This window comes from Callithrix jacchus, chromosome 2 (assembly GCF_049354715.1).
Source record: "Callithrix jacchus isolate 240 chromosome 2, calJac240_pri, whole genome shotgun sequence".
Lineage (NCBI taxonomy): Eukaryota > Metazoa > Chordata > Mammalia > Primates > Cebidae > Callithrix > Callithrix jacchus.
Window position 1 is genome coordinate 4,753,405 of NC_133503.1, and position 24,102 is coordinate 4,777,506.

At 47.6% G+C, this 24,102-nt stretch overlaps 1 protein-coding gene across 2 annotated transcripts in view; it reads right to left on the reverse strand.

Moving 5' to 3' along the window:
* GALNT17 (polypeptide N-acetylgalactosaminyltransferase 17) overlaps nucleotides 1–24,102 on the reverse strand; it is a 568,205-nt gene that overhangs the window by 44,306 nt on the left and 499,797 nt on the right. For both annotated transcript variants that reach the window (XM_002743912.6, XM_078354172.1), the window contains one exon: nucleotides 1,349–1,534. In XM_002743912.6, the coding sequence (XP_002743958.1) occupies nucleotides 1,349–1,534 (186 nt within the window). The remainder of the gene's footprint in view (nucleotides 1–1,348; nucleotides 1,535–24,102) is intronic.

Genomic DNA, 24,102 nt, shown 5'->3' on the forward strand with positions numbered 1-24,102 from the left:
GATGTTATGCTTAGGTTATATGCAAATACTATGTGTATACACACACACAGAGGACATTATGCTTAGGTTATGTGCAAACACTATGTGTATACACACACACACAGGCCCACACAGGACATTATGTTTAGGTTATATGCAAATGCCATGTGTATATATACACACACACACAGAGGACGTTATGCTTAGGTTATGTGCAAACACTATGTTTATACACACACACAGGCACACATAGGATGTTATGCTTAGGTTATATGCAAATACTATGTGTATACACACACACAGAGGACATTATGCTTAGGTTATGTGCAAACACTATGTGTATACACACACACACAGGCACACACAGGACATTATGTTTAGGTTATGTGCAAATACTATGTGTATATATACACACACACACAGGACGTTATGCTTAGGTTATGTGTAAACACTATGTTTATACACACACACAGGCACACATAGGATGTTATGCTTAGGTTATATGCAAATACTATGTGTATACACACACACAGAGGACATTATGCTTAGGTTATGTGCAAACACTATGTGTATACACACACACACACAGGCACACACAGGACATTATGTTTAGGTTATATGCAAATACCATGTGTATATATACACACACACACAGAGGACGTTATGCTTAGGTTATGTGCAAATACTACGCCATTTTGTATCAGAGACTTGAGCATCCATGAGCTTTGCTATCCACAGGGAGTCCTGGAACCAGTCCCCTGTGGATTCCATGGGATGAATGGTACAGAGATGAGTGGATTTGGTCAATATCTCCTAACTCATAAATGATAGCGCTGGGATTCAAACCATGCTAGTGTGCAACTACTGCGCAAAACTCCCCTGGGGCTGCAGGAACCTGGTAATTTCCGTGGGCCATATTCTGAGCAGAATGAGGAGTAGAGCTGACGAGCTAGGGGATTTGGCACACAGTAAAGGCATCTGACTGGGGACAGCTGGAGCTTCAGGGGACAGAGACAGAGAATGTCATAGAGGACGAAGGGTCTGCTGCCAAATATCTGGGTAAGAACTTTCTGGACACAGCATATGATCAGGAACAGGGCAGCCAGATTAACATAAGACCGGGATTAACTCACTAAGACTCTTGTAATCTCTGTAAGTGGATTTAAAGAGACTCCCATTGTGCTAGCCCTGGTGTCAGGCAGGAGTTCTAAAGCTGAGACATCTGCGAACCCCTTTGAAATGCATTCATAATTTTTCTAAGCATGAGCATTTTCTGGGGAGGAACCATCGGTTTATTGAAGAAATAGGGACCAGTCAAACAGTAAGGATCACCGTTCTGGGGTGGTGGGGAAAGGCTGGTAGTCCCTACCTCCAGCGGCAGGTTCCACGCTATGTACACATGAGACTTGTAATCGTCCATCCAGACCTCAGCAACGCGCAGAGCATTCCTCTTGGTGTAGAAGCCGATGTTGCTATTATACGGCTTCTTCTTCCTCTCAATGTGGGCCACCCGCGAACAAGGAAGGACCTCCATGCTGCCGCCACAGAGCCATACCTAGGAGAACAAAGATTTCGTCAGCCTGAAAAAGAAATTCTCAGAGGCCACGGCCCCCACCCCCTGCAACACCGAGACCAAACGCAATGGTTCAGCTGACTTTGCATAAATGTGAAATACATTTTAACATATAAAGCCAATGAGAGGCCGTGCATGGTGGCTCATGCCTGTAATCTCAGCACTTTGGGCAGCTAAGGTGAGCAGATCACTTGAGGTCAGGAGTTTGAGACCAGCCTGGCTAACATGGTGAAACCCCATCTCGGCTAAAGATACAAAAATTAGCCAGGCATGATGGTGCACACCTATAATCCCAGCTACTCAGAAGGCTGAGGCAGAAGAATCACTTGAACCTGGGAAGTGGAGGTTTCAGTGAGCTGAGATTTTGCCACTGCACTCCAGCCTGCGTGACAGAGTGAGAATGTCTCAAATAAATAAACAAAAATATACACATACATCCATAAAGCCAATGAGAGTTCAAGGCTGCTTTGTTAGTGCAGCATGGTCTAACCCAACCTGGCTGAAACATGTGAAAAAGGAGGCTTGGGGGAACTTACAGAAACAACAACTAGGGATATAAAATCCAGCTCTAGGTAAGAAAAGCCCATAAGCCTAAGTTCCCCATGCCAACAGATGAGTTTTCTTAAGTTCTCAATAATGCACAAATTTCTTAGGTTCTCAATAACGCACCCATGGAGGTGTCCTTTCCCACCTGGCTGAAGTTGCGCTCGACAATGTAGAATGGATAATTCTACTCAGAAACAGATCCTCTATATTCATATCAGCACAGGGTGTGTATAGTGATGTAGTTCTGTGGTGTGGTATGTTTTGTTTTGAGACGGGGTCTCGCTTTGTCACCCAGACTGGAAGGCAGTGGTGTGATCATAGTTCGTTGTTACTTTGGACTCCTGGCTCCAAGTGATCCTCCTGCCTCAGCCTTCCAGGTAGCTGGGACTACAGGTATGTGCCTCCATGCCCAGTTAATTTTTATTTATTCATTTTTTTTTTGTAGAGATGAGGTCTCACTATGTTGCCCAGGCAGGCTGGTCTCACACTCCCGGCCTCTAGCAATTCTTCCACCTCAGCCTCCCAGAGTGTCGGTATCACAGGCATGAGCCACTACTCCCAGCCTAGTTCTACACTGTTAATATGCTCTACTTCGCAGTCCTGTGACACAGATGCCGGGCCTTCTGGAAGCATCCACTCTGATGCCATCAGGAGCAGCTGTCACTTGCTACTGCTGAACTATTTAGATGGAAAGCTGCAAGGATGGCTGCCTTTGAGGCAGAAGCTCAAGGACGTGGGACTTGTCATTCCTCTGCATGGGCATGGCAGGCATCTAGGCTGTGAGGCCCTGCTCCAAAAAGAAAGCTGGACCATCCAACTTCTTTTGGTCCAGGTAAGAAAATAAAAACAACCTTACTTAAAAAAAAAAGAGTTAAATTTAGGGAAATGAAGTTCCTAGTACCAGTGGAAAAGGAGGAAAATGACAGAAAAGTTTCAGGGGCCTCGGAGGCTGCCCTGCTGTGAAGATACTGTATACTCTGCATAATTGACAGTTTTTTGCAGGTGAGCTGACTCAGGTGGGCTCATTCCAATATCTGTTCCTTCAAGCCATCCTACCCTTTGTTTCCCAGTAAGGACAGCAAGGACAGTGGGACACTCTTGAGTGTTTGCATACCCCCTCTTGACTTTTGTTGACTGAATTTGGTGGCAAAATCTGTTTGTGTGTGTATGATGTTCTGTTTCTATTTCCCAACTTTGGTTCTACCACAGGGAAATGATACAGATAGAAAATTCTCCCATAAGCAAGATTATTCACTTTGCTTACTTCTTCCAGGAGGAATTGTGGGCTAAGTGGTTAGTAGAGAATAGGTATTCCAGACTTCTTTGATCTGAGACTGGACAGCTAGGTGCCCCTGCATTTAGGCTAGACCCAGCCGCTGGCCATGGAAGGAAGTAAAGGAAGCCAAAGGTTGGCAAAGGGCCTGGGAATAGGGACATGAAATTTGTGTCTTAGTAAAACAAGGTGGGTGAATTTCAAGGGATGGACAATATACCAAAAATCAGGGTTTCACAATGATGTTGCAAGACTCAGGGAATGAATGAAAAGATGCACCATGTTCATGGACTGGAAGAATTCACATTGTCAAGATGGTAATACATCCCAAATTGATGTAAAAATTCACTACAATCCTTATAAAAATCCCAGCGGGATTCTTTTCAGAAATTACCAAGCAGATCCTAAAATTCATAAGGAAAAACAAGGGTCCCCAAATAACTAAAACAACCTGGAAAAGAACAAACTGGGAGGACTTCACTCCCCAATTTCAAATTTTAATACAAAGCTACTATAGTCAAGATGGTGTGGTACTCACATAAGGACAGACATACAGATCGATGGAATAGAAATGAGAGTCCAGAAATAAACTCTTACATTTATGGTCAATTAACTTTCAACGAGGGTATCAAGATAATTCACTGGGATAAGGAATAATATCTTCAACAGATTGTGCTAGGACAACATGCAAAAGAATGGACAGGGCTCCTACCTCACACCATATAAAAAATTAACTCAAAATGCATTAATGACCTAAATGTGAGTTAAAACTGTAAAACTCTTAGAAAAAACATATGAGTAAAAATTCATGTCCTTAAATTAAGCAAATGTCCAACAATTGATGAATGCATAAACAAAATAACATATCCATACGGTGGAATATTATTTGGGAAAAAAATGAAATATTGATACATGCTACAACATGAATGCATCTGGAAAGCATGCTAAGCAAAATAAGCAAGTCACTAAGGACTACATATTGTATGATTCCATTTATATGAACTGCCTGGTACAGCAAAATCTATGGAGACAGAAAATAAATTGATGGTTGCCTGAGAGGTGGTGGGCGGCAGCTGGAGGAAGGTAGAGTGACTGCTGATGGGTTTGGGGTTTCTTTTCAGGGTGAGGAAAACATTCTAATATTGATCGTGGTGAACTCTGCGCAGCTCAAACATACTAAAAAAGCCATCGAGTGGCACAGTTTAAATGGACAAACTGTAATGGCATGTGAACATACCTACAAAGCCATTAAAAATAAATGGATAGATAAATCAACAGAGAGATGGGGAAAGTAGATTCAGGGGTGAATCTCAGTTTGGGGAGGCTCAGGAAGATGGATGGAAGCAAAGCAGAGCTCTTCAAGGACTCATTACTTAGCAGGGATGACAGACACAGGTGCCTAAGAGACCTTAGCAAAAGCCTGAAACCCAGTCGTGAGAAAAGAGGTGCCAAGTGGGAACAGAGCCCACAAGCCAGGCTGACTTGGCACCACATCCTCCATAAGACATCTGGACCAAGTTCAGGATGGCTTTCACGACTGGGGTGCAGCCAAGCTCCCAAGAGGGTTCAAGTGGATGCAGCTGTTAGGAGTGGAGGTGAGAGGGCGGAGGGTGAGACGCTGGCTGTGTTAGCGCTGTGTTGGACACCAAACCTTTTAAGCAAGCGGAGGAAGTTGGTGCAACAGACAGAGGGCAGGCAGCTCAGCACATCTTTCCCATGTGGCAGGGACATAGGCTGCCCGTCCTGGGCTCTGTGGTGTGGGTATCGGCCAGCACACTCCGTGGGCATCGATCCAGAGTCTTTCGGCACTCCCTGTAGAGCCTGGGGAGGACTCGGGGGCTCCTGGACTAGCAGGTGTCTTGAAGGCATGCCTCACTGTTGGGTCCAGCAAGCCCAGGGTGAACTGCCAGGGTCAGTGCCTGGCCAGGAATCCTGCTGCTGACCTGGATGCCCACACACTGCTATCGCCAGGCACTCACTGTGTTCATTACCCTGCCTGCCCCAACCTAGGTCTGCACATTAGCTCATCACCTACAGTGACTCAGACTGCATTTAAAATGCTAAGCATGACCTATCATTAGCAGCACCCTCTTGAGCGAGACAGAAAACGAGGGCTCCTCTTGCTCACCTCTCCCCTCCTCTCCACTTTCCCAGGCCCCTCCCCTTAGAGAGGCAAGTATACACGCTCTGTGTGCTCCAGACCCCAGGACCAGTCCAGTGAGGACAGAAAGCCCAAAACACCAACGCCCTCATCAGCTCATCACAGACGAGGAAACTGAGGGTCAGAGAGGTGGAGTGAGTGGTTCATAACCCCAGAGTCAGGAGGAGTCAGAACCACACCCTCCACCACAGGCCACAGCAGCAGGCACTGGCCCCTCCTGCCCACGAGAGCTGACCTACAGCTGCAGACCCCTTGGACCTTCCTCAGCCACAGCCCCATCCCTCACTCTGGGTGCTTGGCTGGTGCCTCTGACCTGCGCTGTAACCACAGTGAGCAGGGGAAATGGTGAGGACAGGGCTGGGCGTATGCGTATACCCAGAGGAAGCTGCATGGATCTGCAGTGGCACCAGTGACACCCTAGGGTCTGAGGTCAAAGCCTGCTGCTGCACAAAGCCAAGTGGCAGCCTGGCTGTGCCAGGGAAGCTGGAAGATGCCTGAGAGACAAGCGATTCTCCAGGCCTAAGGCTCTGCTCTGTGTTGGCTGGGGGTGACCACAAGCAGAGCTCATGGGCTGGCTCTAAGTGACGATGAGCGGATGTGAGGTCTGCTATTGGCTAAGCAGCCAGGCCTACATAGCAGAAGGAAAGAAATGCAAGAAAGTGGACTGAAGGCTCTTGAGCCTTAGCATTAAACCAATATCGCAGCTAAGTTCCCGATGGAGGGTATTCCTGGAAGGACTGATATTCACCTTGACCTCTGAGTTCACCCAAGGCGTCTGGAAGCAAAAGGGCACCCTCTAAAGGCAGCGATCCAGTGTATGCTTCTGCCACACAGAAGACCCAGCGGCGAGTATCCCAAGTACAGCTGGTCCCAAGAAAGGGTCCTGTGGATCTGTTCTCTACATCAGTGCTTACCAGCCCACGTAGTGAGTTCCTGGGCAGGCTGGAAGGAATGATACTCAAGGGAAATGCATAGGAATGAGACCTGGATTGGCATGTCTCTGATGCCAAGGAGGAAGAACAGAGGGAACTGCCTGAGTAGAAAGGCACCCAGCCTGGGTCTCCTCACACGGCGGAGGAAGGAGGCCTTCCAGATGGGTTGGAATGGGCCAGGATGAGGGCAGGCTTTAAGCTCTTTGACCAGTCTTAGGGGCAAAGAACCCACCGCAGGGTTATTGGTGGCCCCTTGCTAGGGAAGTGGGGAAGTGGCCACGCATACACGAACACAGGCCTCCAGGAGGTGTGGTGACTCCAGAAACAGATGCTCACTCATTCATTTATTTGTTCATCAAAAAAAATGACCCATTCAGGGCCCACTGGCCAGGGCAGGGGAATGAAATGAGAGGTGTTAGCAGACAAGGTCCTTGCTGTCCTGAAGTTGATAATCCAGCAAGGGAAATGCATTAATCGAAGCATCACAGGTAGCAATGCACCATCACAACGGGAGCTTCTCCACGAGGGAAAACAACACAAGGCTAAAAACCTAGTATGTAACAAGGGGGTGTGGCCAGTGGGCTCAGAGAAACTGTCCGCCGGGAAAGGACACTAAGGTGAAGGCTGAAGGGCTCGGCTGAGCTGAGGAGAGGAAGCGGGCGCCGGTCCCAAGCCCAGAGGCAGCCAGCACGGTGGCAATGATCTTGTGAAGGAGGGAGCAGGGTGTGCTGGACTGTATTCAAAGATGGCAGCAACAACTGCAACCACGCTCCTTGGCAATGTGACTTTTGTGCTCTTCTATTAAAAGGCTGAACGTATTTCCCCCTCCTTGAATCTGGGCTGATCTTATGACTTGCACTGATTAACAGAATGCAGAAGTGACGTCTGACACAACCCAAGACTAGGCCTTAGAGGCTTTGCGGCTTTGACTCTCTTCCTCTTGGAATTCTGAGCCCATGATACTGTAAGGAAGCTGAGAATAAAAGACAGTGGAGCAATAGAGGTCCAGCTATTCCAGGCATCATGGCTGAAAGTCAACGCATGGGAGTGAGGCCGTGTGAGACTGGACACCCCCTAGACAACCCATCGATGGGATGCCGGTGTGTGCATGAGCACAGCCAGCCCCACGTGGAGCAGAAGAAACACCTCTGACCCCAGCCCGGACTTCCAAACTGCAGAATCCTCATCAAATCAATTGTTGTTTAGGCCACTAAATCTGGGCTTACACAGCAATAGATAAGTGATACGCAGAGGATACTCAAAGAGCTGAGAGAAGGGCCATGTGGCTGGAACGCAGACAATGCATTCAGAAGGCAGGGATGGAAGAGAGAAGAGGAGTGGAAAACACTGGAGAGGTAGGCAGGGTCCTCACCAGGCCATGGCCTGGAGGTCATGTTAAAAAAAATTGGCCTTTGTTCTAAATGAAAAGTCACTGAAGGATTTGGGCTTGAAAAGATTGCTCTGGTTGAAGTGTGGGGAACAGAGTGGCAGCGTGAAGAGGGGAGTTGGAGAAAACAAGAAGGTCTTGCTATTCTGCAGGGAAGAAGAGTTAAAAGCTTTAGCCCAGCAACAAAAGAGAGATGTGCACAGATGTGAGGTTTTTTTTTTTTTTTTTTGACAGAGTCTTGCTCTGTCACCCACAGAGTGGCGTGATCTCAGCTCACTGCAACCTCTGCCTCTCAAGTTCAAAGAGTTTTCCTGCCTCAGCCTCCTGAGTAGCTGGGATGACAGGCGTGCACCACCATGCCTGAGTGATTGTTGCATTTTTAGTAGAGATGGAATTTTGCCATGTCGGCCAGGTTGGTCTCGAACTCCTGACCTCAAGTGATCCATCCACCTTGGCTTCCAAAGTGCTGAGATTACAGGCATGAGCCACTGTGCCTGGCTGAAGGATTTTTAATAGGCAATATCATCAATAATGAATTGGATATGACTGGGAAGGAGAATGAAGCTATGAATGACTCCTAGCTTTCTTGCTTAGCCACTGGATATGCTGAAGCTTCGATCACTGGGCCAAAAAGCCTGCCTAAACCTACCCAGGCCTCCGGAATATGGGAGGGATGAGGCAAAAAAAACCATCACAAGACTCTGGGAGCTGGGAAGTCTTAGGCAGGACACATTGTTCTGCTTCCTGACAGTTGATGGTCCTGGAGGAAGAGGACATGATGGGAGATGAGTGTCAAAGAGGGGGACTGATTTTCATCATTTTGGAGAGTCTTCAGGGTCACGTTGTTTTGATTACGTCTTTCGATAATACGTGTTATATTCATACATTCAACTTTATCATTTAATAAACATTGTCACTGGACCCAGCACAGTGGCATATGACTGGAATCCCAGTGATTTGGGAGGCCGAGGCAGGAGGATTACTTGAGGCCAGGAGTTCAAGACCAGCCTGGGCAACATGGTAAGACCCAGCCTCTACAAAAAAGAATTAAATAATTAGCCAGGTGTGGTGGCACATGGTGGTGGTCTCATCCACTCAGGAGGCTGAGACAGGAGGATCACTTGAGCCCATGAATTCAAGGCTGCAGTGAGCTATAATGATGGCACCACACTCCAGCCTGGGTGACAGAGCAAGACTCAGTCAATCCCTCCCTCCCTCCCTCCCCCCCATCCATCCCTCCCTCCCTCCCTCCCTCCCTCCATCCAGTGAAATAAAATCACAAACACCCGGACCCCACCCCAGCCTATAAATCACATTCCCAGGGGTGAAGGTGAGGCACCCGAGGGTATGTAGAAAGGCCTCCCATGGGATTGAGATGTGTAGCCACATTTGGGAACCACTAACTTAGAAGGCTTTTAATATCATTTCCAGGGCTGCGATCTGATGACTCAATTTTACAGAAGCTGAAGGAATTGAAGCGGCGTCTCTGCTCTGCCGCAGCCTGGGCAGCAGGATAGAAGCCTCAGGGACCCCAAGAAGAGCCATGGCCAACAAGTGAGCATGTAGGGTGCCAGGTGCTGCCCAGGCCCCCTGCTCCCCTGGGCACCTGTCACCGAGGAGCCTAGGCAGCCAGGGAGGAAAGCAGGGGGCGGTTTGAATCCCCTGCTATGGTAGAAGGGGCCAAGCCATCAAAGGCAACATGACTGGTTCATTTATATTCGCTATTCTCATAGACTATGGGCTCCAAACATTTTTGATGTTTCAGAATGTAAAGCATACTTTCTCTAATATGTTTACTTTATTCATTTCTCAGTGCATGCACATACTATTATGCTAATTTATTTTACATGAAAAATTCATAGCTATATAGAAATCCAAAAATTACATTAAAATATGAGTGCTAATATAGTCCTCTTGTACCTCTACTGGTCCACATCATCTGTGTACCCCACTTTGGAATCCACTGCCCTAAGAGAGAGGGGGCTGCTCTCACCTCATGTCCTAGAATTCCAGTATTCAAGGTCTGGTCTTGTCTTGTGACTTTTAGATGCCAGCAGTTTCTCAAAAGCCACAGGAAGTATCATTCAGGCATAAGTAGGTTTGGAGCCAAAACAATCTGGTGAGAGTTTTCAATTGTGTCATTAGATTGTAAACAGCAGGCGCCCTGATCATGTGAAAGCCACTTTTCCAGGGTTCTTCAAGGCATTGACAGGGGGCTGCTCCCTCTTGAAAGAGCCTGCATGCTATTATAGCAGGTGGCCCAGAGTGGAAAGAGAGCGTGTCCCCTCCCCTCACAATCCACGTAGCTGCATATCCCAGAAAGGAACCCAAGCACCATCCTCACCACTCTTCCCTAGGTGCCAATCCATCACCAAGTCCTGCAGATGATGCCTCTTCACTACGGCTCAAGTGCATCCACTTCCCTTCACATCCCCTATGACCACCAGGTCATTTCCTCCTCCCTCATCACCCTGGTCCAAGATACAAGCGTCTCCCACCTGCACCACTGCATCACCTCCCAATCCGACTCCTTTCAATCTGACCTCCACTCAGCAGCCAGCTGGAACTGATCATTCCACGGCCCTGCAAACTGCGATGGCTCCCACCACTACGAAAGAAAATCCTCAATCTCCATGTGGCCTTCAAAGCCTCCCCCTGCAGCCTCATCTCTGCAGCTCCCCCCAACCCCATGATGTTTCCTTTTATCCTTCCCTGTGCCCCATTCCTGCCTGGGACACTCCTCTCCCATCTGCCTAGTTAACGCCTATTCAAACTTTGGCCTTCAGCTCCATCATTACTGACTCGAGGAGGCCCCAGATAAAAGCAGATTTCTCTATGACATGGTAGCATAGTGCTTATCACAGTTGTGATTTTATGAGCCTGCCCGCATGTGAGTGGGAAAAAAGAATCACTTTCTCCCTTCTGTACTAGGCTGTTAGCTCCGTAAGGACAGAACTGTGTCATCCTCTGCCCCCAGTGCCCAGCACTGTGCCTGAAACATGAGTAAGTACCCAATGAGTTCTGAGTTCTTAATGAATGAAGGTGTGCAGGAATGAGTTTAGGAGTGTTTTGTAGACCGTGGAAGACAGACACTTGCGGATCAGATCTGAACCACTCTGGGTAAGAATGAATGGAGAGGGACTGGAGGGAGAAGTCCAGGGAGTAAGCAGGGAAAACATCTGGAGAGGGAGGTCTACGAGGTGGGAAAGAGAAACAAAATAAAGAAAGGAGAAGGAAATAGGCTAGAAGGTACAATATGCGAGGCAGAGAAAGTTGAAGCAGGTCGGCCAAGGGCCCTTATAGAACTCAACAGCAGGCAGATCTGAGTCTCTTCCCAACCTCTCTTCCCACAAACCCAGAACGGCCCTGGGGCTTCTAAGAATGCTGTTCCCCGGCACCTCTTCTGGTGATGCAAATCCACCCTACAGCATGTCAATACCAGCCAGCCCAGCCCACCCTGGAATCAGTGGGGAGGTGTCCTCCAGCAGGAGCTGAGACACACCCAGGAAAGGTGAATCGTTTCACTCTCTAGTGGGGAAAGGCCGCTGGCTGCACTTCTCCCAGAACTTAGGCACAGGCATTGCCCCCGGACCTATTTTCTCCTCTGTAAATGTCAGGGGGCTGTCTCTGAGGTTTCCTTCAACTCTGGCGTCTCAGGAGACCAGGACTATGGTCTCTGCTAACAGAAAACAGCAGTTTGCCGAGGCTGCCTACCCCAGTGTTGACTTTCCTGAGGAATAATCTGGAGACTGCCAGGAATTCCCCAACTAGAGTTTAGGAATGTTTTCTGGACCACAGAAGACAGACAGTGCCGATCAGACCTGAACCACTGCAGGTTATACCAATACGTCGTCTAATTTGTGCAAAACTCCCTTCAAGGGAGCAGAAAGAAGTTTTGGAATCTTTCCTTTGATTCTTTTTGTTTTTGTAAGAGAGACGGGATCTCACTCTGTCCCCCAGGCTGGAGTACAGTGGCCTGACTGTGGCTCGTGGCAGCCTCAAACTGCTGAGCTGAAGCAGTCTCCTGCCCCAGCCTCCCGCGTGGCTCGAACCACAGCTGAACGCCACCACGTCTAATTCTTAAGTATTTTGTAGGTGGGCACGGTGGCTCGCGCCTGTATCCCAGCGCTCTGGGAGGCCAAGGCAGGCAGATCATGAGGTCAGAAGTTTGAGAAAAAAGAAGCAGTCCCCTCCCGAACTTCCAAGACTCCTCTCAAGTGCCTGTGGGGACTCCGCCTTCAGAGAGTGGCCAGCACCTTCCCTCTGATATTCTCCTCTCCGCTCCTTTATCCTCCCTTCGGGGTCTGATGAAGCTGTTACACACGGCTCTGATGACAGCCATGGATGTCCCACTGTCCATCTCAGGAGCCTGCTCTGCAGCCCCCAGTCACCCAGTAACTAGGCAACTTCCTGCTAACCAAGGCTGAGCCCTCTGATCTCTCACATCTTACAGCAAATAGTCCCCAACCTTTTTGGCACTGGGGGCCAGTTTTACGGAAGACAATTTTTCCGTGGACTGGGCGGGGCGGGGATGGTTTTGGGATGATTCATGTGCATTCCGTTTCTTGTGCTCTTTATTTCTGTTGTCATTATATCATAATAGATAATGACATAATTCTACGACTCACCATCATGTAGAATCAGTGGGAGCCCTGAGCTTGTTTTCCTGCAACTAGACGGTCCCATCTGGGGGTGATGGGAGACAGTGACAGGTCACCAGGCGTTACGGTCTCATCAGGAGCCCACAGCCTTGATCCCTCGTATGTGCAGTTCACGATAGGGTGTGTGCTCCTATGACACTAATGCTGCTGCTGACCTGACAGGGGCGGATCTCAGGTTGTCATGCTCGCTCAAGTGTCAATCACCTCCTGCTGTGTGGCCCAGTTCCCCAGTGCTGTTCTGTGGCCTGGAGGTTGGGAGCCCCTGTCTTATAGGACATGACTGTTTCCTTCACAAGCATGTTTGGCTTTTCTCCCTATGAGAGTGAAAAGTACTGGAATTCCAATGGGAGAATTCCAAGGGAACTGGCAGGTCAGCCAGCCAGAAAGGGATACAAGAAGTAAAACCCTCTCGGCCAGGTGCAGTGGCTCACACCTGTAATCCCAGCACTTCGGGAGGCCGAGGTGGCAGGATCACGAGGGCAGGAATTCATGACCATCCTGGCCAACACAGTGAAACCCCATCTCTACTAAAAATACAAAAATTAGCTGGGCGTGGTGGCACGTGCCTGTAATCCCAGCAACTGTGGAGGCTGAGACAGGAGAATCGCTTGAACCCGGGAGGTGGAGGTTGCAGTGAGGCGAGATCATGTCAGTGCACTCCCGCCTGGGCGACAGAATGAGACTCCATCTCAAAAATAAAATAAAATAAAGAACAAAATAAAAATCTCTCTGTGAAAGCTGTGGTCTACTTTCGGAAACTTTCTTCCTAAAAGCACATGCACATGGATACCTGAAGTTAAAAGAGATTTCACCCCTGTCTCTTAAAGAAACAGTGAAACAGCAGGAAACAAACCATTTCGTTTGAGGGACACTTACCCATTGTTACATGCAGGCTGGGTAGTTTTAGAGCACTGATGTATAATGCAAAGCAGCAGTCTCATTGTTCTGAAGCTAACTGGGATTACAGGGGAAGTGGGCGCACCACTCGGTTTTGCTGAAGATTGACGGGAGCCTTGGGACCTGACCAAGGAGGAAGAAGTTCCCAACCACTTTGGACTCTTGCTGGTGCCCAGAAATCTGCGGTCCTCATTCACCTCTTGATCCCAAGCCCTGCATGCAGTTCCCCCATATCCCTCTCCTATAAAACCCTCCTGCCAACCTGAAGAACTTAAGACGGTAATTCAGAACACCGGCTCGCGGCTGTCTTCTTGGTTTGCTAGCTTTCCAAATAAACCTGCTTTTCTTCCCACCAACCCTTGTCTCTCAAGTCTGGCTTTGGAGGAGCGAGCAGGTGAACTGGGTTTGGTTATTCTGGGAAAGACAAAAACAGACTTTTCACTAGGTTTTACCAGGTATCTTTGGAATACAGGAGACACACGTCCATCCCTCTCTGGAAAGGCTGCATAGCGTATTTCCCAGCCGTATGTATGACAATCTGGAAAAGGCAAAACTATGGAGACAACGAAAGGATCGGCGGTTGCCAGGCACTGGGAGAGGGACAGGGATGAATAGGTGGATAGGGAGGAATGCTGGGGCAGTGAAACTACTCTGTATGATACTGACGTGGTGGGTCCACATCATTACAAAGTTGTCTAAACCCATAGAACATACAACATTCAGAGTGAACCCTGCCACAAACTGTGACTTCGGGTGATGCGGTGTCAATGCGGCTTCACTGACTGTAACAAATGCACCACGCTGATGGGGCAGGCTGTGCAGGTGTTGAGGGGCAGAGCGTACACAGGAAATCAGTGTACCTTCATTCCATTTTCCTACAAACCCACAACTACTCTAAAAAAAATAGAAAGTTTTAAAAAGCTCAACCCTGACAAAAGGGTATGTGTGCAGGGAAGTCAGAGAGCCCCGGATTACGTAATGCTTTGATGGGTCCCTGCGTGTTTGTGACCAGCACCACCTGACATTCTGGCTCACAGAGATATCTGGGGCCACACAGGCTCCAGCAGCCCCTATAGTCATCTCCTGAGGACAGGTGGGCTTTCCAGAAACTTCGGCTCCAGGAGCCTCATTTGCATGGACTCCTTTCAAAGCCCGACCTTTGTATCTAATTTTGTGTCTGTCTAGAGTATGTCCCGGGTTGTGGAAGCATCAGACGCCAGAGAACCTGAACGCCCTACACTGGGTGCTTCCCTGATTTTTCCCTGAGGTGAGATGGAGCAGGGAATCCCTCTATGGAGCCTGGGGGTTCCCTGCTCCCTAACCCTAACCCTAACCCTAACCCTAACCCTAACCCTAACCTTGAGTTCCTTCAAGGAAAATTCTAGGCACCTAGCTAGCCCTAAGAAGTCAATGGGCAACTTGATAAACAAGAAGGTGTGGCGATTCCTCAAGGACCTAGAAATAGAAATTCCATTTGACCCAGCAGTCCCCTTATTGGGTATATACCCAAAGGACTATAAATCGTTCTATTATAAAGACACATGCACACATATGTTCATTGTAGCACTGTTTACAATAGAAAAGACTTGGGACCAACCGAAATGCCCGTCAATAATAGATTGGACAAGGAAATTGTGGCACATATACACCATGGAATACTATGCAGCCATAAAAAGCAATGAGTTCGTGTCCTTTATAGGGACATGGATGAATCTGGAAACCATCATTCTCAGCAAACTGACACAAGAACAGAAAATCAAATACCGCATGTTCTCACTCATAGGCGGGTGTTGAACAATGAGAACACAGGGACACAGGGAGGGGAGCATCACACACTGGGGTCTGTTGGGGGGGTAGGGGAGGGACAGTGAGGGATGGGGAGGTCGGAGAGAGATAGCATAGGGAGAAATGCCAGATATAGGTGATGGGGGATGGAGGCAGCAAACCACACTGCCATGTGTGTACCTATGCCACAATCCAGCATGATCTGCACATGTACCCCAGAAATTAAAAAAGAAAAACAAGAAGGTAATAGTAGCTTAAACAATTGTCAAGGAAGTTAATCATGAGATGTTCCCTACAGAAACTAAAGATAATAGGCCGGGCGCAGCGGCTCATGCCTGTAATCACAGCACTTTGGGAGGCCCAGACTGGTGGCACACTTGAGGTCAGGAGTTCGAGACCAGCCAGGCCAACATTGTAAAACCGCGTCTCTACTAAAAATACAAAAAATTAGCCGGGTGTGGTGGCACATGCCTGTAGTCCCAGCTACTCGGGAGGCTGAGGCCGGAGAATTGCTTGAACCCAAGAGGTGGAGGTTGCAGTGAGCCAAGATGGTGTCGATACACTCCAGCCTGGGCAACAAGAGAGACACTCCATCTAAAAAAAAAAAGTCCCACTTTTTTTTAGGTCAAACCAGTGTATAGTTTCCATGTGTTGATTTACGCCTTCGCCTGTAACCTCTGCCTCTCTGCCTTTGGAAACCTTACCTGCAAACCATCAGGGAGTTCAGGTCTTAAGCATGAGCTGCCCCATCTCCTTGCTGGGCACGCTGCCATAACCATCTCACTTTCTCTCGCTGCAAATGCAAGGAACGTGTCTGGCTTTGCCGAGCCAGACAGGCAGAGCTGTGCCGGGTTCTGTAACATGGCCAGTGACGCTCTACCACCTCTGGAGCGGGTGTCTCCCATGGCTTCCTTCACACTGACAGGCATTCCTCTTTGTGTCAGAAGGAAGTCACGCAGGAAGCCGTTGAAATCCATTTACATTGTTAAAAGCTACACTGGAGGGACTTTTAAGGCAGAAATTCTGTAAATAACACCATCCCGTAATCCAAGTGCAGGCAAAGTTTAGCCCTTTGTCTGCTTCAAAACAATACAGGTTTCTGGCAGAGAGAACATTTCAGCTTGTTTCTGGCACCCTACCAATCATTTTCAGGGTTTCCTGGCAGCCTTCTTCCCAGAGGAGCAAGCTACCCTTCCTGAAAATCAGGAGAATTATTCTCAGTGTTTCTCTCCGCCGTGCTGCGGATGGTGAGCGGACCCTTCCCGGTTGAAATGCACATTCTCTTTCACTCACTTGGACAGCTGCATAACGGCTTTCCTCCTGAAGTCCTTTTATAAATATTCCATTCCAATCTCCTGCTTTATTTATTACTGCTTCCCAGAAATACGATTTACAAATAGGACCTCAAGACAGATCTCGATTTAAGTATCACAGTGCTAAGAACCTCCAAATATGTGGATGCTACTGCCAGTCAACGCCAGTCATTTTTCTTAATACAAGATGAGGAATTAAGACGAAGTGTGGTGTGATGGGCAGATCAGAGTGAGGAAATGCAGATTGAAAGCAGGTTGATCTACAGGGCCCAGAGGTGCGGTTGGGAGGCCTTTGTTCTTTTCGTTTGGTTTTTGTTGCTGTGACTATGCACTGAAAAGAATACTACTGGTTTATTTTCACTTTAAAATTCAGCCCAGGTGGGCATGGTGGCTCACACCTGTAATCCCAATGCTTTGGGAGGCTGAGCTGGGTGGATTGCTTGAGGCCAGGAGTTCAAGACCAGCCTGTGCAACATAGCAAGACCCCATCTATATGAAAACATTTAAAAATCAGCTGGGCATGGATGCACAGGCTTGTAGTCACAGTAGGTCGGGCAGCTGAAGGAGGAGGACCACTTGAACCCAGGGGTGAGGCTGCAGTGAGCTATGGCAGTACTAGCATTCTAGCCTGGGCAACAGAGTGAAAACCTGTCTCTAAAGAAATAAAAGTAATAATGAATAGAAAGAAAATAAAATCCACCCCAGCTTTATGACCCAGCCCGAGTGAGAGCTTGTGATTGTCATAGAGGATCAGGGCTTTGATGTCAGAAAATTGGCTAAAAAGTACCCTGGCTCAGGCACGTCTCGGCTGGCTGGCTTTGTCCTGTTCTCCCACCTCCTTTCCTTCTTCTTCTTTTTTTTTTTTTGAGACGGAGTCTTGCTCTGTCACCCAGGCTGGAGTGCACTGGCACGATCTCGACTCACTACAACCTTCGCCTCCCGGGTTCAAGCAATTCTCCTGCCTCAGCCTCCCGAGTAGCTGGGACTACAGGCATGAGCCATCACCCCTGGCCTCTTCTTTTTTCTTTTTGCTCCCATCCCTTTCCCTCCTCTCCTGCATTTTGTCTTTCCTACCACCCAAGACTTCACATCCTCTTGCTCTCACTCTATTCTGTTCTCCTGACTGACAGTTCAAACACTGGTCCATTAGTCCTTTCTCTACAACAGCTTCAACTGAGTAAGTAGGAAGCATTTGATTGTTCTTGGTATCCCCAGCACCCAGCTGATGCCTTTAACTTCTAACAATTTACCTTCCTTAGTTATTCAATCCAATGCCATCCACATGTTTACTAAGATCTCCAAGCGAAATGCTGCCAGGGATATGAAGACAATTCAGACGAGGAGCTCACTGTCAGGCTCACAGCCTTTATTCTTTCCTCAGAGCTTAATATGAGAATGCCAGGAAAGTACTGAAAATGACTTTAGAACCTTTGGTGTAGAAGCTGCCAGAGCGGGGACGGTGAGAACAGTGCATTCGCTCCCCTACCCATGCACGTCTTCCACCCTTCTGCTGTCATTTTGGTGCGTTTTGCCTGGGATTAAAGGAGTGGGTAGGCACAATTACGGATAAACTATGTTTAACTCTAAAAGAAAAGTGAATTATATTTAATTCTGTGCCTTTGACACCAAAGGGCCAGAGCTTTCAGACTGCATACAGTGATCTGTCCACAGAAGAGGACTGCTCTGTCCACATCCTTTAAAGAGCGTAATTGGGCCAGGCATGGTGGCTCACAGCTGTAATCCCAGCACTTGAGAGGCAGACGCGGGTGGACCACTTGAGGCCAGGAGTTTGAGACCAGTCTGAGGAACATGATGACACCCCATCTCTGCTAAAATACAAAAATTAGCTGGGTGTGGTGGCACATGCCTGTAGTCCCAGCTACTCAGGAGGCTGAAGCAGGAAAATCACTTGAACCCAGGAGACGGAGGTTGCAGTGAACAGAGATCATGCCACGGGGCTCCAGCCTGGGTGACAGAGTGAGACTCTACCTCTAATGAATAAAGAGCATGATTGATGTCAGTCATATGGCCCAGAAGGCCAGTGATCACTCTCTCTGGCACTCAGATTCACTAACTGAACTCCACTTGATAAAGGCAAAATAAAAGGCATTCTCGATTACTGCTCCCAGAAGTCTGCAGAAAGAGACAGTGGTACTGGGCTGTCTAGAGTTTGGAACTAGGACTTGGGAGAAGCCAGAACTGCTCAGCCACATCTGCAACCGGCCACCATCTAATAAGGACTTCCTGGTGTTTATGATGTAGCCAGCCAGCATGCCTGAGACACCCCCTGGAGAGCATCTTGGCTGGCAACTTCCTGAACTCTTTTCCTCAGGAGACGCCAGAAGGAGGCTGACATTGCCTTGACAGGGTTAATGAGAATAACAAGCCAGGCTTTCCGCAGAATTATGGTTAGACATTGATCAGGGCACACAGGTGCACTTTAACCCACTTCTCTGCAGTTGCTAACTATTCAAGGGTCACATCGCACACCAAAGTTAGAATTGCTGGGGCTTGAAAATGGGAGGGAATCAACAGAGGACAGGAGAAGTTGTCACTCACACTCCTTTCTAGTTCTTGTGGGAGCAGGAAGAACTGGGTGGGCTATCAGGCCTCCAATTTGTCTCCCCATCCCTGTCGTTGTTCAAAAATAGCAGATTTGGGCTGGGCGTGGTGGCTCACATCTGAGGTCCCAGTAATTTGGGTGGCCAAGGAAGGCAGATCACTTGAAGTCAGGAGTTTGAGACCAGCCTGGACAACATGGTAAAATCCGATCTCTACTAAAAATACAAAAATAAAAATAAAAAATAAAAAATAAAAAACAAAACAAAACAAAGCAAAAACTGCAGTCCCAGTACTCCAGAGGCCGAGGCAGAAGAACCACTTGAGTCTGGGAGGGGGAGGTTGCAGTGAGCCGAGATTGCATCACTGTACTCCAGCCTGGATAACAAAGTGAAACTCTGTCTCAAAATAAGAACAATAATAAATAAATAAAGGTCCCCTTTTGGGACCAGGTCATCAAACATATTGTCTGTGGCAGGAGGCAACTCATAAAGAAGCACAGTCCAGGCATAGGAGGGTTTCAGCCTCTCACTCGCTTTTATTACAGCCGAGATGAGGGGTGTGACCTGTCATTCCTCCATGAACTTGTACATGCAGGGAGCCACATCTGACAAACTAACATGCACTCAATGCTCAGGCTTGGCAACGAGAAAAGAGAGGGAGAAAGTAGCTATAAATTTAATTTAAACAGAGCGAATCTCACTCCACTCATGAGATAGAAACACACTGAGTCCCAGAGGAAGGTGGTGACCTGTGGCCAGGTCTGCTGGTGCTCCAGGCACAGGCCTGGTCCTGCCGTCCTGCGTAGGGTTATCCTTAGCTTACTTCAGCACTGAATGTTCCCAGAACCCTTCTTGGAGCTCTAGCTCATTCTTTTTGCATAAACTGCAAATAAATTAAACTAATTTTTTACAAATGTGGGACTAGCCATTGGGTTAGAAGCTATGGAAGTCAGGAAATATGAGGTTTCTGAAATTGGTGTTAAAATGTCAGCAAGGTTAGAACAGAAATGGTCTTCTGTTCCAGGATGGGCATATCAGAGCCCAGGAACTTGGGGGCAAAATGCCAAGTCTAGTCATCACTGATGGAACCTGGGGAGGGAGGTGGCTTTAGGGGAGGAGAAATATCCCCATGGGAAGACCGGACATTCCAGGACATGGTGCCAGTCAGTGCTCCTGGTGATGCCAGATGATTAAAAGCCAGAGAAAGACAAATACAGATCCCAGTTCACTTAGAACTAGGCACAAAATGGCATCCACAACCATGACATGACCCTTCTATGTGAAACTGAGCCTGCAGGTTTGATATTTGCTGTTTGGTAAATTACCCCACCAGCTGACTTCACAACTGAAGTCAAGTTTTTTCCTCTTCAAGTTTATTAATGCAAACATTAGGGCTTTGATAAGGAGGGGTACTTACACACTGAAAAAATTACAAATCTCAGTCCCTTTTATTGAATGGCAATGTCTATTTTGTTCCCCCAGAACAGAAAGCCAGTAATACTCTCCTTGGGCCTCTAACCATCTGTAATCGTCCATTTTCACACTGCTATAAAGACACTAGTCAAGACTGGTTAGTTTATAAAGAAAAGAGTTCTGCAAAAGAGTTCTGACTCACAGCTCTGCAAGGCTGGGGAGGCCTCAGGAAACTTACAATCATGGTGGAAGTGGAGGCAGGCCCTTCTTCACAAGGCAGCAGGAGAGAGAGAGGGTGTGCAGGAGAAACTATCCAACACTTATAAAACCATCAGATCTCCTGAGAACTCACTCACTATCATAAGAACATCATGGGGGGAACCAGCCCTGTGATCCAATATCTCCCACTGGGTCCCTCCCATGACATTCGAGATGAAGTTTGGGTGGGAACAGAGAATCGAACCGTGTCACCATCCAAGAACAGACCTAATCCACTTATCATGCACTTGGAGGAAGCTGGTGTCAGCTTTGGCACCTGCTAACTCTTAGAGGCAAAGACCAGAAGCCTCCTGGGTACACCCAGGCCATCCTTTTCTGCATCCAGATGTGGCTGTAAGATTTATTCCCAGCAGTAAATGTAGGTCTAAGTGAAGCACAACCCTGTTGTGGTTGAAAAGCCAGTGTGCATTCTCCATCCTCTTTTTTCCACTGCATGGAGACGTTGGAAGCCACCTGTTGATGGTGGAGGAGCCACAGTAAGAAAGAGGTTGAAGTCCCCAAATGAACACCAGGAAGGCTACCTGCCCACCATGGAACATATATTTTTTATTGCATTTTAGGTTTTGGGGTACATATGAATGCAAGATTGTTGCACAGGTACACATATGGCAGTGTGATTTGCTGCCTTCCTCCCCATCACCTATATTGGGCATTTCTCCCCATGCTATCTCTCCCAACTCCCCACCCCGGACTGTCCCTCCTCTGTTTCCCCCTGACAGACCCCAGTGTGTGATGCTGCCCTCCCTGTGTCCATGTGTTCTCATTGTTCAACACCCACCTATGAGTGAGAACATGCGGTGTTCAATTTTCGGTTCTTGTGTCAGTTTGCTGAGAATGATGGTTTCCAGGTTCATCCATGTCCCAACAAAGAACACAAACTCATCGTTTTTGATGGCTGCATAGTATTCCATGGTGTATATGTGCCACATTTTCCCTGTCCATTCTATCATTGATGGGCATTTGGATTGGTTCCAGGTCTTTGCTATTGTAAATTGTGCAGCAAAGAACAGTCATGTGCATGTGTCCTTATAGTAGAATGATTTATAATCCTTTGGATATATACCCAGTAATGGGATTGCTGGGTCAAATGGAATTTCTATTTCTAGGTCCTTGAGAAATTGCCACACTGTCTTCCACAATGGTTGAACTACTTTACACTCCCACCAACAGCATAAAAGTGTTCCTGCTGGGCGCGGTGGCTCACGCCTGTAATCCCAGCACTTTGGGAGGCCGAGGCAGGTGGATCACGAGGTCAAGAGATCGAGACCATCTTGGTCAACATGGTGAAACCCTGTCTCTACTAAAAATACAAAAATTAGCTGGGCATGGTGGTGCACATCCTGTAGTCTTGGGAGGCTACTTGGGAGGCGGAGGCAGGAGAATTGACTGAACCCAGAAGGCGGAGGTTGCGGTGAGCTGAGATCACACCATTGCACTCCAGCCTGGGTAATAAGAGCAAAAACTCTGTCTCAAAGAAAAAAAAAAGTGCTCCTATTTCTCCACATCCTCTCCAGCATCTGTTTCCTCCCGATTTTTTAATGATCACCATTCTAACTGGTATGAGGTAGTATCTCAATGTGGTTTTGATTTGCATTTCTCTAATGACCAGTGATGATGAACATTTTTTCATATGCTTGTGGGCCTCATGTATGTCTTCTTTTGTAAAATGTCTGTTCATATCCTTCACCCACTTTTGAATGGGCTTATTTGTTTTCTTCTTGTAAATCTGTTTTAGTTCTTTGTAGATTCTGGATATCAGCCCTTTGTCAGATGGGTAAACTGCAAAATTTTTTCCCATTCTGTTGGTTGCTGATTCACTCTAATGACTGTTTGTTTTGCTGTGCAGAAGCTGTGGAGTTTGATTAGGTCCCATTTGTCTATTTTGGCTTTAGTTGCCAAAATGCTTTTGGTGTTTTGGTCATGAAGTCCTTGCCTACGCCTATGACCTGAATGGTTTTGCCTAGATTTTCTTCTAGGGTTTTTATGGTGTGAGGTCTTATGTTTAAGTCTTTAATCCATGTGGAGTTAATTTTAGTGTAAGGTGTCAGGAAGGGGTCCAGTTTCTGCTTTCTGCACATAGCTAGCCAGTTTTCCCAACACCATTTATTAAACAGGGAATCCTTTCCCCATTGCTTATTTTTGTCAGGTTTGTCAAAGATCAGATGGTTGTATGATGTGTTGTGTTGCCTCCGAGGCCTCTGTTCTGTTCCATTGGTCTATATCTCTGTTTTGGTACCAGTACTGTGCTGTTTTGATTACTGTAGCCTTGTGGTATAGTTTGAAGTTTGGTAGTGTGATGCCTCCCGCTGTGTTCTTTTTGCTTAGGATTGACTTAGCTATGCGGGCTCTCTTTTGGTTCCATATGAAGTTTAAGGTGGTTTTTTCCAGTTCTGTGAAGAACCTCATTGGTAGCTTGATGGGGATAGTGTTGAATCTGTAAATTACTTTGGGCAGTATGGCCATTTTCATGATATTGATTCTTCCTAACCATGAACATGGAATGTTTCGTGGAACATATTTTTACCACACCAAGCCACTACTGAGATTTGGAGGTTTGCTTGTTCCAGGATCCAGAGTGACTTGCCCCCAGCACTCTTCATCTGCTATTTTGACTTGTAATGTATAGAATTTCATTCACTTTATTATTATTTAGAAACAGTGCCTCTGCTTTGTCACCCAGGCTCGAGTGCAGTGGCACAATCCTAGCTCACTGCAGCCTCAGTCTCCTGGGCTCAAGCAATCCTCCTGTCTCAGTCTCCCAAGTAGCTGGGGCTACAGGTATACACCACCATGCCTGGCTGGTTTTACTATTTTTCTCTTTTTTTTTTGAGACAAACTCTCCCTTGGCAGCATAGGGAGACTTCCATCTCTACGAAAAACTTTTTTAAAAATTGGCTGTGCGTGGCGATGCATGCCTGTAATCCCAGCTACTTGAGAGGCCGAGGTGGGAGAATTTCTTTTTCTTTTTTTTTGAGATGAAGTCTCGCTCTGTCACCAGGTTGGAGTGCAGTGGCGCGACCTCGGCTCACTGCAACCTCTGCCTCCTGGGTTCATGTAATTCTCCGGCCTCAGCCTCCCAAGCAGCTGGGACTACAGGTGTGTGCCAACACGCCCAGCTACTTTTTATATTTCACCATGTTGTCAAGAAGGGTCATGATCTCCTGATCTCCTGATCCCCCTGTCTCGGTCTCCTCATGTGCTGGGATTACAGGCGTGAACCACTGCATCCGGCTTCTATTTTTCTTTTTTGTGGAATTGGGATGTCACTATACCATCCAGGCTGGTCTCAAGCTTCAGTCTCAAGCTCTCCCTTTGCTGTGGCCTCTCAAAGTGCCAGGATTA